Source organism: Botrytis sinoallii (assembly GCF_014898435.1).
Source record: "Botrytis sinoallii strain Bc 23 chromosome Unknown BSIN_022, whole genome shotgun sequence".
Taxonomy (NCBI): Eukaryota; Fungi; Ascomycota; class Leotiomycetes; order Helotiales; family Sclerotiniaceae; genus Botrytis; species Botrytis sinoallii.
In genome coordinates this window covers 668,281-686,077 of record NW_024066049.1, presented here as the reverse complement: position 1 = coordinate 686,077, position 17,797 = coordinate 668,281, and the positions used below count along the sequence as shown (strand labels likewise).

General features: G+C 42.3%; 4 protein-coding genes across 4 annotated transcripts; 1 reads left to right on the top strand and 3 right to left on the bottom strand.

The window, feature by feature from the left end:
* Positions 1 to 3,993: 3,993 nt before the first annotated feature.
* EAF02_009911 (uncharacterized protein) lies at positions 3,994 to 6,575 on the top strand (the record flags this gene model as incomplete). The annotated part of the gene is made up of 3 exons (XM_038905959.1): positions 3,994 to 4,654; positions 4,709 to 5,175; positions 5,225 to 6,575. 3 exons carry the CDS (start codon positions 3,994 to 3,996, stop codon positions 5,858 to 5,860), a joined length of 1,764 nt encoding a protein of 587 aa, XP_038754382.1. The 3' UTR covers positions 5,861 to 6,575.
* A 3,785-nt stretch (positions 6,576 to 10,360) lies between these two features.
* EAF02_009910 (uncharacterized protein) lies at positions 10,361 to 11,449 on the bottom strand (the record flags this gene model as incomplete). The annotated part of the gene is made up of 2 exons (XM_038905958.1): positions 10,361 to 11,114; positions 11,169 to 11,449. 2 exons carry the CDS (start codon positions 11,447 to 11,449, stop codon positions 10,361 to 10,363), a joined length of 1,035 nt encoding a protein of 344 aa, XP_038754381.1.
* An 875-nt stretch (positions 11,450 to 12,324) lies between these two features.
* EAF02_009909 (uncharacterized protein) lies at positions 12,325 to 14,492 on the bottom strand (the record flags this gene model as incomplete). Its single annotated transcript, XM_038905957.1, has 2 exons — positions 12,325 to 12,731; positions 12,785 to 14,492. 2 exons carry the CDS (start codon positions 14,490 to 14,492, stop codon positions 12,325 to 12,327), a joined length of 2,115 nt encoding a protein of 704 aa, XP_038754380.1.
* Positions 14,493 to 15,545: 1,053 nt separating this feature from the next.
* EAF02_009908 (uncharacterized protein) lies at positions 15,546 to 17,057 on the bottom strand (the record flags this gene model as incomplete). Its single annotated transcript, XM_038905956.1, has 1 exon — positions 15,546 to 17,057. The coding sequence occupies one exon, from the start codon at positions 17,055 to 17,057 to the stop codon at positions 15,546 to 15,548; it is 1,512 nt and encodes a 503-aa protein (XP_038754379.1).
* Between the last annotated feature and the right edge of the window lie 740 nt (positions 17,058 to 17,797).

Genomic DNA, 17,797 nt, shown 5'->3' with positions numbered 1-17,797 from the left:
TAGCTCTCTTCTTAACTGTTCACCAGATCAAAAAGGTTAAAAAACACGATTGATAAGAGTAAGATTGGCTGCAACAGGATGGGGGATGGTTGATGGCATATGTCAAAAGAGCGATTGATATCGTTCAATAGTTATGTAATGGTCTTTCACTGCAGGAATATGTGAATGAAACGATCGAAAAAACAGATTAGTAATTTCGGAGCACCTGTGTCGAGTGATTTTCAGCCCCGGAACCCACATAGAAGAATTGATCAAGGGAAGGTTATGTAATGAGAAATTTATTTTCTGATTCTAAACAAGATGCTCGTCTAGTCATCATATTTCTTTGAAAATAATCAAATTTAGGATGACGAGCGGGTAAGGCAGAAAATCCAACATTCACATAAAAGGCATGACAAGCATAGGTCTGCCAGAATTCATTGACACCCTTTGATAGCTTGGGTGACTAGTTCAACAGTATCAGGCATGCAGCAATTTCATGCGAGTCAAGTGAGTCTCATGATTCCCACTCGGGCAACAAATAAAGTAGCTAAACTTAGTACAACGAAACACGATGATTCCGGGAGAGAGAACAATCGAGGTTGTGCGCTGATAAAGTGGTGTAAGAAGAGAATTTCTACGGCCCGCAGACCTCTTAGGTCATCCTTCTTGTAGAAGATGAAAACAAAAGATACAAAAAGAAATCGTTCAATGCCAAAATTGAAGTCGCAAAATTCAATCCACATGTTCGACTTGACCTTTTTACCCCTTCATGGAGGCTTAGCCTTAACCAATTTTGGTATGGTGAGCACAGATTCCACCACCAATTAAAGTTCGAATGACAGCCGGTTTCAAAAGAACATCCCGATGTCGTTGGAATGTATTTTGACACTGAAAGTTTCAAGGGAAAGTATAAACATGGCTTATATCAACGACTTCTCCAAAGGGAAACAAATGATTGATGAATGAATCCCTTCGTCAAGTTCCAGTAATGCACCGAAAAGACGTTTATCCTCCGTTTGTGCCTATCCTTGTATGTATAACCATGCAATTCGGAAGTTATGTTTGGGGGGATTGCGATCTACATTGAAGGGCGAAAACACGTCAGTAACTATTGATAGAGGTATGAAATGAGGGTAAATTTGTAAACAGACCTCGTCGTCTGCTTGACTGTAACCTCCTTTTCAATTCGCTTCACATCTTCTCCACCAAATAGATATTTTTGGATACTCACAGATGCGGCTATCATGAAGCTTCTCCAAAGGGCTTTTGAATAATTCCACTTTTTGTTTGTTGTTGAACCAATTGAGGAAACACAGAAATTGATAGTGATGGTGAGGCTAAGAGGAACGGCACTAGGAAATTGACTAAAGTGAGACACTCTGCTCAATGCGGCTTAGTGGTTACCAAGTCAGGACAAGACGGATATCTGGGACTGTCAGGGACCGATGGTCACGTGTAGATACTAGACCCAAGAAATCCTGCACCGGCAGTGGAGAATTTGGTTACATTGGGGGGTTGCACAGACAGAGGACAAATGAGGAAGCTTGAGGGAGCTTACCTAGTCAAATGATAATTCGTGGGGAGACCAACACATTATTTGATGATTATGATGGAGGAGGAGGAGAGATGGAAAAAGAAGGGGAAACTTGAGAAGCAAAGGAGGAGATAATCTCGAGATAATGTACCCAGCTATAGGAAGAGATCGGAAAGGGAAGAAGAAGCAATTGTTGAGTACTAGGTACTAGGTAGATACGAGGTAGGTCAATGGTAGATTCATCAATGTTGAGGTATCGAGACCCAAAATAGGAGTCCATGGTATCAAATCAATACTCGATACACAACATGAAGTACTTGTGACTTGTTATTCCTTAATGGTCTAGCAGCAGCAGCAGGAGTAGGAGTAGGAGTAGGATATAATTAGCTGGCACTGATTCAACCGACGACGAATGTGATTTGATAAAGCCCGTCGGTCCATTGTTCTATACTTGAAAGATCACTGGAGGATCACCAAATCTGATACATATTGGGAGCTACTCACCAACACTGAGATACTGGCATTGGACAGTGAGCACTTTATCGTCGATACTCCCAACATATCGGATTGATGTGATGAGAGATGCTTGCGGTGTGTACCAGACCGGGAGGATAGAGTAGGAGTACCGATACAGTTGTAGAGAGGTACTGAGTATCAATGTATATGTCGTTGACCATACAATTGGATAGAATACTCGCCCTTTTCCCTCATGTTTATATCTTCAATATATGCCCCTGAATCACCTCCCACTTACCGTTTATGATTTGCAACGTGCAACCTGCAACGTGCAACCCACAACCAACAACTCCCAACATCTTCACTTCAAGGCTTCCAATGGGGTGTGATGGAATCTTTTGTACTTCTTTCTTGTGGTTTATTGTATTATATGCTCATTTCATTCCCTCCCTCCCACAGACCACTGGTCAATCACTACTCACGACTTATTCACTGCTTACTTTAAATGTACGTACCTGGTGCACTGGTGGTGTCTATCATTCATCCAGATTGTCAATACCTACCTAGGTACACAGGGACGAGTAGACTCACCACTCAATAAATAACCTTATAAAAATCCCCAGGCACGTAATCGAACCATGTATGATTTTATGCACCGAGATACAAATACCTACCCAGGTAACATCCACTTACAATAAATTCATCGTTTCCCAATATCATCTACCCGTTAAATGACCAGTTTCCCCTTACCCCCCTACCCCCCCAAGAAGAAGCGCGTGTTAATCTTAATGATAAAGCTTTTTTGGCCTTGACCCTTTTCCCCAAGTAATTATACCCAGTCGATTCATCCCAAGCCCAAAGAACCCCAGCGCCCCAAAAAATAACCCCTTTTGCTATCAAGTGGGAACACCAAGTCAAGCCAGACGTTCCTTTACTTGTATGTACCTAGAGCAAGCAATGATTCGAGAGAAGTATCGTAGAGAAAAAAAGAATCAGCCAGTCATCAACGGCCAGACAGCCACCAGACCCAAGCCAACATTCAACTGGATCATAATATAGAATACATAGATAGAATACATAGAATACTATCCCTCCTGTACCTACCTACCTACCTACCTACTGTACCTACTATACTAGTTACCTCGTAGTAGAGTAGTCCCATTTACCGGTGCGACCTTGACAACCTTACCACCCTTACCACCCTTACCAACCTTTTAACCTACACACAACTTTTTTCGCCTTCTCTACCATCCATCGACATCACATTTTACATTCACTACACGACAATCGACAATCGTTTACTCTCCCATCTTTTTCTTCTATTTTCTTCAATCTTCTTTCTATTCCCTTTACCAACCGGTATCGTAACCTTTCAACAACTTCCAGAGTAAACACTCTTACTTGGCCAATTTTATCTATTCATATCTTGATCCGCAATAAAAGACCACGCGAACCAATACTTGTTGAGGATCAAAGAATTAATATCTGTACGTGCTATTATTCGTATTCCTGCATGATTTGGACATCATCCCATCGAATCAATCCCTCGATCTCTCAAAATACCTTCAAATCTTCCATTTGCCCTCCCCCGAGACTTGTCCATTGACTTTGATCTCTTCCATCTCAACTACCTTGTCTGCGACCATCTTTGCGTGCATCGAAGCTGATTTCTCCCATCTTGTGGTGCCAACAGAGTTTACAACCTCCCACCTTCTTTCTTCACGAAAACAACCACCTTCGATCCTTCTACATCAATCAGAACAATGGGTAAGCAATTTATTTCATTTTCGAGGCAGTCAATACTATGGGAGGAAATGGCATCGTCAGACTGTCAACAACTCCATCGACAATTGGTTGGTTTTTCAATTCTTCGAATCCGCACTGCACCATCTATCATCCCGACAATTATTCCAAACACACGATTGTTGCAACTCCAGAGCTTCCAATCTCGAGTCTGATAGATTCGCACATTTCGAAATCCAAGTCAACGAGTTGAGAAGCCATCTGTAACCTGTCACAAGATGTTTCATCATCAAGATATGCCAGCCATGAAGCCAAATACAAGTGGTCACTGGAATCTCATCATCTCCAAGAAATCTTCTGCTCCAGCCCCTGGATCCCACACGGAAGATAAGGAATGCTCTGTAATTCGATCCGAGAGCCTGTCGAAGAGCACCTCGTTGCCTAAGCAATCGTTAGATAGCATCGAACAGCGTCAATACCCTGGAAGCTTGCATCGCCATCAGCGAGGAGCAGAACGTATTCGCGCCCAATTTAGAAGCATGCTGGATGTTGAAGAAGCTCCGAGTTTAGAACAAATTTCCATGGACCACCATGAGTCAATGGAGTTGTGGGTTGTAGAGAAGCTACAACAGGCTTCTAAAAATTATAGCACTACTTCAAATGACTGGGCTGACATTTTACCTCTCTACACAGCTACTAACGGAGCCCCAATGGCCCCTACCCGGTCTTCACCAATTCCAAACGGAGCACCATCATCCCCATTAGAAATTCCAATGACTGTCAGCTCAACAGATCCAAAGATCGCAGCTCAACAAGCATGCGACATGAAGAACATTGTTCGAAGAAAGTTGACTGGATATGTTGGATTTGCAAATTTACCAAATCAATGGCACCGCAAGAGTGTCAGAAAGGGTTTCAACTTCAATGTCATGGTTGTTGGTACGTGTGCCGCTTCTCTGAATCAATATTTGGTATATGCTAACTCCTGAATAGGTGAGTCTGGACTCGGAAAGTCGACTTTGGTCAACACTCTTTTCAACACTTCCTTATACCCACCAAGAGAACGTAAAGGACCTTCCCTCGATATTATCCCAAAAACCGTTTCTATCCAATCTATTAGCGCTGATATTGAGGAGAATGGTGTTCGTTTACGTTTGACTGTCGTTGATACCCCAGGTTTTGGTGATTTCGTCAACAATGATGAGTCTTGGCGACCAATTGTTGATAACATTGAACAACGTTTCGATGCTTATTTGGATGCTGAGAACAAGGTCAACAGAATGAACATTGTTGATAACCGTGTTCATGCTTGTGTATACTTCATTCAACCAACTGGCCATGCATTGAAGCCTTTGGACATTGAAGTTATGCGTAGACTTCATACCAAGGTCAACTTGATTCCAGTTATTGCTAAGGCTGATACATTGACTGATGAAGAAATCGCCGCCTTCAAGTTCAGAGTAAGGGTTCCCATTGCAAATCTTGAAACTCACGCTAATCATGCTCTAGATCCTTGCTGACATCAAGCACCACGATATCCAAATCTTCGAGGGTCCACATTACGAAAAAGATGACGAGGAGACAATTGCCGAGAACAAGGAGATTATGGACAAGGTACCTTTCGCAGTTGTTGGTGCCAATTCCGAGATTACAAACAGCGAGGGACGTAAAGTTCGCGGACGTAAATACCCATGGGGTACCATTGAAGTTGACAATGAGGAGCACTGCGATTTCGTCAAGCTCAGACAAATGCTCATCCGAACCCACATGGAGGAGCTCAAGGAACACACCAACAATGCTTTGTACGAGAACTACAGATCGGAGAAGCTCACTGCTATGGGTGTTACTCAAGATCCAAATGTCTTCAAGGAGGTCAACCCAGCTGTCAAGCAAGAAGAGGAGCGTCAATTGCACGAGCAAAAGCTTGCCAAGATGGAGGCCGAGATGAAGATGGTTTTCCAACAAAAGGTCGCAGAGAAGGAGAGCAAGCTGAAGCAAAGCGAAGAAGAGTTGTACGCACGACATCGCGAGATGAAGGAACAACTCGAGCGTCAACGTCAAGAATTGGAGGAGAAGAAATCCAGAGTCGAGAGTGGAAGACCAATAGAAAAGGAAGGCAAGAGGAAGGGATTCTCACTCCGTTAAGGGGTGAACTCCTTTCAATAACCAGGGCCTGCCTTTGAATGATGGTACCGACACGACACAACCGATACTTTACTTTTCAATTCATGTCTCTTTAATCATTGATCCTTAATATTTGGCAGTTGAAGAAGCGAGCGATCGGGTGAAGGGTGATATTTCGGGCGCGGCATTGCTTCTGCGAGGCAAAGGTCATAAATGCCATAATGGAGGTCTTGCATTCAAGAATGAGTGGTATCCCGAGGAGTTTTATTTTTGCACATGAGAATGACCGAAAGGGAAGAGGATAAAAATGCAAGAGACAAGACGAAAGACCATCATGCTTACAGAGAGATTGGTTTCTACTATAAGTTTTTTTATTTTCATATGGCTTCAGATAAAAGTCTACCTGCGTTTCTTCATCCGAAAACTTTCTGGGGGGTGGATCAATACTCTGTATTTATTATGATAGCTCGAGAGACTTCTTTAGTTGTTTTTTTCCTTTTTTTTATTTTGACTTTACTTTGATCTGTTCTTTTTTGCGCGTGGTTTTCTTTTTCTTTTTTTTATCTTGAACTTAATTGAGTAGGGCAAGGGAAGGCCTGATCTCATTTAAGTACGTACGTAACTACCTACCTACCTACCTACCTACCTAACTTTTGCTTTGTAATGGAATGGAATGGAATGAATAATTAAAATGAAGATGAAAATGAAATGAGATGAGATGTTTTGATATGTGTTTGTGATGTATATGCGGGGAGGATTGAAGTGTGTGGGTTGAGGGTTGAAATGTGTGCTGTGCTGTGGTTTGTGTGTTGTGCTGTGTGCTGTATGTTATAGGTTGTGAGTTGTGAGTTGGGAGTTGTGTGTTGTGTGCTGTGTGTTCCATATTTGTTGTGTCCTGTGTATTGTGTGCTGTATGTTATAGGTTGTGAGTTGTGTGTTGTGAGAGAATGAGATAGGGATAGGGATAGGGGTATGATATGTTGATGTTAATGTTAATGTTGATTTGATGTGAAATAAGAAGAGGAAATAAGAGGAGGAAAGGAGGAAAGGATGATGGGTAATGAATAAGAGTTTGGATTAATGGTTGGACTGATGGTTGGTTGGTTGGTTGGTTGGTTGGTTGATTGGATTGATTGATGGATGGGGAGGGGGTAGATGGGTAGATGGGTAGATGAATAATGATATTTAGATTAATATTTATATTAGATTGATATTGATAATAGATAGATGAATAATGAATAGATGAATAGAATAGTTAAAGAAAGGAAAAGAAGGGGGAGAGGATTCCAATTTGTGAAGTTCTGAATTTCTGGATTTCTGGATGTTGAGTTTTCTGAATATTGAGTTTTTAGGGTTGGGGAGGGGCAAAGGGGGGAGAGAGAGGGGGAGTTGAGGAGTTGAATAGGTGATATGTTGGGAGGTGGAAAAGAGGAGGGGCAAAGGGGGGTGTAGAGGGGAAGTAGAGGTGGGAGTTGAGTTGAGTTGAATAGGTGAAGGAATGGGGAGGGGAAAAAGGGAAAAGGATTTAGAGTTGGATGGCGGGAAAAGGATGGAGAGGAGTGGATGATCAATTATGAACTATGAATAGGTAATTATGAAATAAATAGATAAATAGATGAATAATATATAAATTTGAAAATTTGAAGAGTTGAAAAAGAGGGATTTGGGAAAGGAAAAAAGGAAAAAAGAGAAAGAGGGGAGTTGTGATTTGTTGGGTTTGTTGGTGTTTAGATTGGTGTTTAGAATGGTGTTATATTGGTGTTTATGTTGATGATGGGTAATGGGTAATGAATGGATGGATGGATGGATGGGTAATAGATGAATAGGTAATAGGTTTTGATAATAGCTTTTGAATAAAAAAAGAGATAAAGAAAGAGAGGAGAAAGAACTGGGAAGCTTGGGAAGCTGGGGTATAGAAGATTGGAGGGGCAAAGGGGGGAGGGACAAAGGGGGAGAGGAGCAAAAAAGGGAGAGAGAGGGGAGAGGATGGGTGGGTAGAAAATGGACGATGATAGGTAGGCGCTGGAAGCGAAGTGAAATGGGAATTGGAACCGAGATTGGAACGAGAAGTGGAATGGAATAGAGCGCAATGCGAATTGAATGTGGCGTCGGGTATGATTGTTAAATTTAGAGGATATCAGGTAGATAGAAGCTAGAAGATACAGGGAAGAAATGAATAAATATATACATGGAGTGGAAAATGGATCAAATGAGGAGTGAGTGGGATGGGATGGGATGGGATGGAGATAAATCGATTGGTTGGTTGGTTGATTGGTTGATTGACTAGGTAATGAAAGGAGAGGAGAGGAAAGGAAAGGAACGGAAAGGAAAGGAGAGGAAAGGAAAGGAAAGGAAAGGAAAGGAAAGGAAAGGAAAGGAGAGGAAAGGAAAGGAAAGTTTAGAATCTATTTGGCGCTGCTTCGTAATGGAGAGTGAAGAATTGGCTTGGATTGAGGGATGTTGTTTGTGCGGTTGATTGTGGGGTAGGGTAGGGAGATAGATGAAGAGAATGAGTTGGGTTGGGGTGGGTTGGTTGGTTTTTGTGGTGTATAGGTAGATATTAGGTAAGCTCTAAGGGCATTATATGGTATGGGGTGGGAGGATTTGATGGTGGATTGTTGGGATGGGATTTGGGTGGATTAGATTTGGGGGAGGGTGAAGGTGGGAGTAGAGGAAGTAGAGGGGGAGTGGGAGGTATTGGGGTGGCTTCTGTACTCCCTGGTTTGGGTATGGTGGCGGGAGCTGAGGTGTGCTGGAAAGGGGGAGATTTAGGTGGGAGGGGAGGTGTGGTGAGATAGTAAGGTAATGAAGTAATGAGGTAATAAAGTAATGAGATAATGAGATAATGAGGTGGTGAGGTGGTGAGATAACTGATGGGATTTGAGCCTCTGTGTTTAATCTATTCAGTTGGATATTGTCGGGCTGGAAAGAGGATGACTGAAAATATGGATAAGGGTGAGATTAGTTTGGATGTAGAGATGTGAATGATGGGGATTTTAGGGGGTGAGAAATCCTCTTGGTAGATAGGAGTTATGGTTTATGGACTGGGGAGGTTGGTTTGGTGAATTGGGGGGGGGTATTATTAGTAGTTGGTTGGATTTTATTGGTAATTTGGAGGGTAATTTACAAGAGAGAGAAGAAATCCGATTAACGAAGAGTGGTGTCGGTAATAGACAAGCGAAAGGGGTGAAGACATGTTTATTTTGAAGCTCATGTCAATGCTGATCTTTTGTATCCGCGTTGTCTAAATTACTGCTATAGGACTAGAAGGGTATTGAGGAGAGTATTTAAAAGAAATGCTACTTTGAGAATCCTTTTGAGTTCGGGTGTATTAAGTGTGTTGATGGCGAAACAGAACGATGATTAGGTTGAGGTTGAAGTTGAGGTTAGATTCGAGAATAGAATCATAGTAGAGAGGTGGAGTTAAAGTGTGTGGATAGTGTTCGAGGTCACTATCAGACTGAGTATTCAGTTCAATGAGGTATGGTCACGGAGCAGTGACGAGGCTTTAGAAAGAGAGTCAAGCGAACATGGGTAGAAGGCAGCGGTGACGTGTAAAGAAGGATGCGTTTGGAAAACGAGATGAAATGATTTTGAAGTTTAGTTACTTTGAGAATTTGAAAGGTTTGGTCCAAAATGTCATTTTTCTAGATGTGCAACAAAGGGGTGTGTTGGGTTAGTTTGCCACGTGAGGACACGTGGTTTGAGGTTGGGATGAGAAGGTGTGAAGATTGTATTAGGTAGGGGGTGGGGGTGATGATAGATGATCTGATGGGAAGATAGTGGGGAAATGAGAATGTGAAATGCTTAGGATTAAGGGAAGGGCACTGCAGAGACGTGCGATGCGATGTACAGGATTTCTTCATGGTGCGGCTTTTCTACTACTTGTTTACGTTGAGCTTGGGGGCCCATGTGCAGTGGAGGCTGTTGTGTTAAGGTGCGAGTGTCTGGTAAGTGATGGTTGGGAAGAAGCTCAGGATACAGAAAAAATATGTACTGGTTAAGAAGATTCGGAGACTATCTAAGTTTGAGGTGGGTAGAAGAAAAGAAACGCAAATGGTATGCAGTCAAAGCTGTCTAAGTAGGTGAGTTTGACGTGGGTTGGGAAGAATTCTGAAATGAATTGACGAATATGATTCAGAAACAGTTCCGATTAAAATGTCTACGAGTTTCCCTTCATACATATATGCGATGTCGGTAATGGTACAGTCGCAAGATTCTAACTACTGGGAGAGAAACATGAATATCAATCACCATAGGTAAGTTCACGCCTTATTAATCACTCATATGAACCTGCAAAATAGGTTATTGGTATGTAATTGCTTTAGCATTAGTTCCTTTCCAGGAAGCTTTCATTTCCCTAAATATAGCAAATGCTGATATCTGCCTGGAAACAATCGCAAAATGAATGCCCATACGATGATCAGATATTCCTAGTTCCGCATCCCTTGCTCCCATCCTCCCATTATCCTGCTAACCTTATCAATCCCATCATAGCTCCAACCCCCGGGATTATGCTTCTTAATCGAGATACTTTTCGACAAAAGAGACAGCAGAAATTCTGTGGGGACACTTTTCTCCACTGCCGTGGTGGTGATAAACACAACCTGGGGCATACCGAGGGTCAGAAAACTTTCCATGTGGCGGTCGAATCTTGTCGCCCTCAAGCAAGTGAAGTAGCTCAACAAGGGTATCTCTCTTGTTAAATGCGAGGGCACAGTGCAATCCTGCATCTCTTCTATTCAAATTTCCTGAAGCATCGATTTCTTGAATGATGAAAGCAACCCAATTAACCAAGAAGACACGGATCTTTGAATCTTGCGATAGTTGCTTGTGAAACCGGCGAATATGGACTATATCCATTGGTGAAGTATCGTCTTTCAAATAATGGATGAATAATTCGAGGAAATCATCTTGAAATTCATAGAGAGAGTATCTGTTGGCAAAGAAAAGAATTTTCGTGAAGTAATCTATAAATGCAATCTTCTCAAGTGGAGAGAGTTCTTCCTCGTCGGGATCTCGATCTCCAATACTTTGCATGGATCTAATGCCACGATCGTAAGTCCACTCGACAAATACCCCCAAAGGGAGGTTACCGAAGTCGGGCAGGATTGCTGCGGGAAATGCACTGATGTCCTTCAATGAACCCTTGCCAAATACCTTGTCAAATAAGGGTCTCGATCTTTGATGAATCAATTCTTTTCTGATCAAATAATATGCTTCGTCCTTTGTTTGAATTGCATAGTGACCCAATATAGGAAACTTTCCCGGAGCACTATGGTTGCTGGCTGTTAGCTACATTCATTCTTAAAGTGAAAGGTCTACATACTCAAACTTCTGGAAGACAATAAGGTCAGGAGGCGTCGCTAATACCTTCTCTTGGGCGGCTTTCAAGGTTACTAGCTTATTCGCAAGAGATTGAGATGAGCTATTGTTATGTGAACCAAAACAATTGCTCATACCAGCGCCGCTTCGAGTCTTTGGGAATAAGCGTAGAGCTAGTCGCTTGAACCAGGATTGACGAGCGACAACAGGGACTGGAGTTGCCTTGCCATCAGTGATGTTACTGGCTGTGCTAAATGAGACCTTTTCGATATCCATGTTCACCATGCTTTCAGTGATGCTGTCTGTGCACAATGAACACTTTTTGTTAACCATGTTTCTGATGTCTTTGTTGATGCAGAATTGAATGTGTTTGTTTGTATTCAAAAGGAATTTTCAGTCGAACGCTTGGGGAATTGTTGACCTTCTGGCAGGTAAGAAGTTGATTATGGGAATTGTAAAAAGACGAAGAAATGTTGGGGAATCTGAAAGCTTTTAACCAGAAATTCAAGAGACAACCGACGCTAAGCTTTTCGAGCGCTGTATGAATTCACTACTGTGTTTGGATCGGTTTAGGAATGAATATACACCGAATCGTTCCATTCTATCTAATGATGGTTAAGAATCGCGTGAAAACGAATATTGAATATATTCATGACACAATAAATCTCGGTTGCATTGACATTGAATGACATCATTTACTTTTCTAAAGATCAGTCAGTAGCTTCTGCGGGGCAAATACCAGCCACTCCACGGTGTCTTTATACATTATATGATAGGCCAGATGATTAGCATAGGCGAAATAGGTGCAACTTTATTCTCTTTTAGACTGTATATACTGTGAGTAGAGTTGAAGAGTGCCGCTGTTTTGCGTTTTCCCAAATCAACTATAAGCAATGTGAAGGAGTTCACGTCTCTGAAGAGTAAATGCCTTGAAGTTCTTGACTCGACCAATTATCGGCAGGTGGAAGTGATCTTAGTGGTGGAATGATAAACTAAATCACAATTAGAGATTGAAATGTTTTGTATACTTGTTAGTACTCAAGATATTGCAATTAAAGGTCAAATTTACGAGAACAATAACCCATAAAGAGTCATTGAATAAAACTCGTTCGTGGCGTTCGTGCTTTACTCAGCTAGAACTTACTTACTTTCTTGGAAAACTACACGAGCCTGAATTTCCGCAGTTTCACACCTCTTTCCATCAATGCTTGTGGAAGCATCCTAGGATCAGAATCCATCGTCTCGCCTGTCACAAGATGTTTGAAATATGACTTGCTGATAGGCCATGGACCGTCATCTCTATTGACTTCTATCCATTCAGAGGGTAGAGGGGAGAGACGTGGGTCATCGAGTGTTTTTTCGTTCGGGTTGACAAAGTGAGTTGAGTACCCTGAATCTTTCCTTCGGTATAGTTCTGTTTTCCATGGACTTGGGATAGGACCAAGCAGAGCTTCTCCGTCCATTAAACCATGAATGAAGTAGGATCCTACAACTAGAAACTGTCCAGCTGGTGTTGGGCGTAGAACTATTGGAAGTTCGGTTCCTAATAGTACACATACATAGTCACCTTGTACTATCAGCTCTGTTGAAGAGGTTTGGAGCTGGTGAATCAAGCCTTACCTTCCTCAACTCCAAGTGGTCCTATTCCCATATATCCCTCTTCTGTTGTTATGAATGCCGTGGGACCAAAATTCAATCCGTAAACATAATTTAGTATCGCATCTTGATCTTTATTATCTTTATCAACAGCTTCTAAGTAGCTTCGGCGGAGCTCCCAAGAATGTGGAATACGAAGTCCGGGATATCTTTCCTTAGTACGCCCTTGATAAATAGTTTGGAGGAATGCATCAATCAAAGAACCGCCCGCGATATAGTCTCTAGAGCTGAGACCCTCGGGCTCCCAGCCACGAATAGCTTGGAAAGTTTCCCTTGCATTTCCGGAAGATTTCGTTTTAACTGAAGTAATTCTTGTGCAAAAAACGCCGGTGACTTCTAAAGTCGTCGGCGCTTGATAATCTGTTACTGCAGAGGAAGAACCCGCTGCATATCTCCCCAAGACAATACCGATCATAATACTTTTATCTTCGAAAGACCAATTCGGAACCCATGATGGTCCATCTTCAAATCTTTGGATCAGCCGACTGTGTTGCAGCAAGTACAGACGCTTTGTGACAGTGATATGACTGAGTACCGCACTCTTATACACTTCTGCCACAGGAATAGAATAGTCGCACGTAATTCCTTCGGCAATCAAAGGCGACACTAAGCCCAGTACCCCATATATTTTATCACGAGGATCGCTGCAGTTGCGATGCTTAGCCCATCTCAGAAGCTCGGGTAACTCTCTCATAGAGTCAGGCAGAACTCCAGGAGCGTACGACAATAATTGGGAGCGGATGTCGCTTGGTGTCGTGACCTTTCTCCCAAGCACCAACATTGCTTTTCGAAGAGCACTGAAAGGAATAGAGGTATTACCGCACTGTACTGATGATCCCTGATCGCCAAGTAAGGCTTCCTGTAAGACCCAGACTCGACTGAACCAAGGCCTCTGGAAGAGAGCTCTTATGGATGACCATGTTTTGGTGTCATACGGCAGATGAAAGTTCGAGTGTCTCCATTCCATTAACTTAGTTCCAGGCGCGTATGCAACTAATCCTCCTCCTATGTACTCGACCTGTCTGGCAAAATGCTCAATAGTAGATAAAGTGCTTGTACTATCGTCAGCTTCTTCGCCAAGCCAGATGATAGTTCGATCCGCGAAAGAGAAGATGTTTCTCATGCGTCCTATTTCGTGGCTTCGCTCGGACATGTCACTTTGATTGATACAGATAGAGTCTATCCACAATATTCGTGGCTTATCCGTGTATCTTAATTGTCTAAGTGCAACAGCAAGAGAAGCCCCAATTTGTATCGTTGCCAAACTTTCGCCCAACACATGTGCTGTGATTGGATTTTCGGCAGACCCCCAGATATATGAAAGAGCTTCATATTTAGGTTTATTTTCCGGAAAACTTACATGTTTCGGCAAATCATAAAGAGCACGATCAAGATTTGGATCTGGTAGGTCCCACGAATTTAGATTTCCATTGCGGTGTTTGAAGATGTATCGTCCATCGATTGTTTTCACAGCATACATATCGTCCGGAAGAGTTCTTTGCAGTTCTTCAAGTGAAAGTCTCTTGATTTCACCAGTCTCTCTCGGTGAGTTGGCTAGGGGTACGTGGAAAATGTGCATGGAGATGCTGTCGTCTTGTGCGCCTGGCATTAGACTCAATAGTCTGATCTCGTCATTTCCCCTTTCCAGCTGGGTGTATTTGTAAGGACCCATTCTCATCTAATTGAAGAGGAAAATCTTGTTTATATGATCAAAATGAGGCTGAATATGAGGTCAAGTCGGGTTGTGCATTGCAGAGTAACCAACAGCGCCCAAACGAGGGAATAAAAGCTCAAACAATTATTTCAAAAAAGTGCCGTTGATAGCTAGAGCATATTGATATGAAGTTCAAACAATCTGTTCTCATTCATGAGACGATGTCTAAATCACACTGACATAAGTTCCAGTATTGAAGTTATTGAATTCAGCTGACCAGGTGCTAGGTAGAAAACAAGAGCCACAATTGAGCCACACTGACTTCATCCATTAATGTGGCGGGCTGCCTAAATTATGCAGGTTTGACTGAACCAGTGGTAGATCAGGCATAAAAAATAATGTCTCACCTATTCCCCTTAATAACCTTCTTTCGCGAGCCTGAGGCGAAATCTGGAGAGGAAGTCCTTGTCAAGATCACACGTGTTGAATAAAAAGCTTCTTCATCTCAAGAAGCAATTTAAAGACTCGTTCTCGGTTCATCACAATTTGTAGACGGGATGTATTTTTTGACCTCAAATACCTAGACAACGGCGAAACTAGATTGAATAACAGAATGTTCATATAGCATCGGAACTTTCAAAATCATTCAACATAAGTATTGGATGATACTCTCATGTCATAGTTCATATTTCATTATAAGACTGCGAATTCGATTGGATTCGATTTCTCCAGAGTAGAAACATGAATGAAGAAAATCAGAGTTTTCCGTGAATCAGACAAGTAAGAGTTAGAAACAAGCGAGAGACATTCAGAAAAATAGAGTTGTGAAATGCGGTATGTTTACAAAAAAGCAGCATCTTCATGCTCGGTGCATATCTCCAGGTGCGTAGGCATGATACAGGCGATTCGATATTTCAAAATTATTCGAATTGCATTTTTTGTATTCAATTCAGCATTTGAAAAAGTGCCTACTCTAGCCAGATTTCAATCCAATGGTATTCGCATTTTATAGATAGGACGTCCAAACTAATTATTTCAACTATCAAAAATCTGTTTCCGGTAACAATCACTTCAAGGCTTCTGGGTGGTCATTCTCTCTCTCCATAGCGGCTTCCTATGCAACAAGTAGTCTCTACTACGTATAGCAGACATGATCCCCACCAATCCAGCTACCGGCCATAGTTTCAATATCCACTCATACCATGATAACTTGACCCCCGAGAATTTGGACATATCTACCTTTACTTTCTCGTAAACAGTAGGCAAAGATGTAGCTGAGTACTTTGACCGCAATTCTTCGTACCATTTCCTGTCATATAGCTCCCAGAATTCTGTCTCCGTATAATAAGTGTGAGAGTATAGAACTTTGAAGCCCCCCAAATCCGCAAGTTTCTTCTCCAATTGTCGATTTTGCCGGAAGAACTTGTCTCGGTCCTTGGATCCTGGACCCCAGAGACCAATGTTGAGCATTGGTTTTGCATCGTTACCTGGACCCGGTAATGTAGTTGAGGGATGAAATGTTGGCGCTTGCATCTCTCGTAAAGGACATAGCCACAGAGGCCATATGTTTAACTCAGCTGCTGAGTAGTCAATGAATTCCTCCGCTGTAGAATATGGAAGTGAAAGGTCCTGTACGATATGCTCGAATGAGTGGCCAGTACCATGTAGAGCACGATATAGCATCCGGGTGTGCATAAAATCGTCTAGGAACCATCGAGACCATCGATTGAATGGAACGAACGGAAAGTATTGAAATGCTTGATGACCCATCCAGAATCCACCTCTGTCCCATCGGAATAAGTATTCGCCCAATGGTATATAGTCAACGCAAAACTTCTGAGATTCGCTATTCATTCGCTCTTGGATGTGTAGATGAAACCAGGGATCTCTAGCATGACTAAATGATTGCTCTTTCATAGTAGCTGGCTTATCATCTGTTAATTTCCCAGTCATCACTACGCCAAGATCTTTGGAGAACAAGATACCATCAACATAGTCATTGGTGGAATTTCCAATTTCTTTCTTGACCCCTTCAATTGTCTCAAGAACCGAGGATTTTCGCTCATAAGTCAGCTGAACAAATTTCTTGGCAGGGATGAGCTGCAATTCGATCAATGTGGCTATTCCCAAAGTGCCCATTGCACCAGCAGCTCCTTTAAATAGATCCGCATTTTGGGAACGAGATGCGGTGACAACTTCTCCATTTGCAAGTATCATTTCGACGGAATTGATAGTTTGGTCAAAATATCCGTATTTGAATGAGCTGCTTTCCCCAGCAGATCCCGCATACCCTCCACCGACAGTGATACCAGGGAATTCCATCACTACTGGCGGTATGAGATCATGTTTTAAAGTCGCTTCGATAAGCCGATCCATGGGAACATTCGGCTCAACGAGTGCTGTACGAGCTAACGGGTCAATGTTCAACACGTTTTTGAGGCTGCTGATATCAACAAGGCGATTTTGATGATTTGGTCTTGTGCTATTTGTCGATCCATGATAGATTCTGAATGATTCTTTTCGAGCAAAGAAGGCACGAACTGAAGCCGCGACGGCCTTTACTGCTGTTTCATGGCTACCCATCGTGCACATAGTATGTTTGTTGTAGTTGTTAGAAGTTGTTGTAACCAGCCACGAGAAATTGAGAACGGGATTATCATACTAGGCAAGAAGTAGTGTGATAATAGCACCATCTGGGATATTTACTGGCGGCTACAGCATTTCGGAGAAAGTGAAAATTATTCAACTGATTGGCTTATCTATTGTGAAACACGTGTGGTAGCATTGTATGCAGTCATCATAAGCCACAGCTGGGTATATGAAGATATTTTACCGCTTTTGTAATCGCTTGCATTCGTACTAACCTCCCCCTTTTCTTGAACAAAGCCTCCACTACAAATCCGCACCACAACACCTCACCACTAATTTTCGCACCAGAATATCGTAATGAAGAACGTTTTCTGCTATATTATCATTCTTGGAAGTAAGGTTCAGGATTGGGTTTTGATCGATTGCGAATTTTTAACGATTCAGGATGCTTCTAAGTGGTAGGGTGCGTGCGTAGTAAGCTTAATTTTCATACTGTCGGTAGCGAAGAAGACGCCAATGAAAAGCGTGAAAGGACCTCAGTGAAGATTTGTCACGGTGCCCTTGGGCCAATACCAGAGCCTGTGCATATATGGATAGGGTGACTATCCAGAATATATATAGAAGCTACACACCACACCTAAGTAGTGTTTTGTCAGCAGACGACTGGGGACTTGAATAATTTATTGGTAACTATCAAGTAGGGATTTTTGGAGTTTGAGATATAAACTGGATCC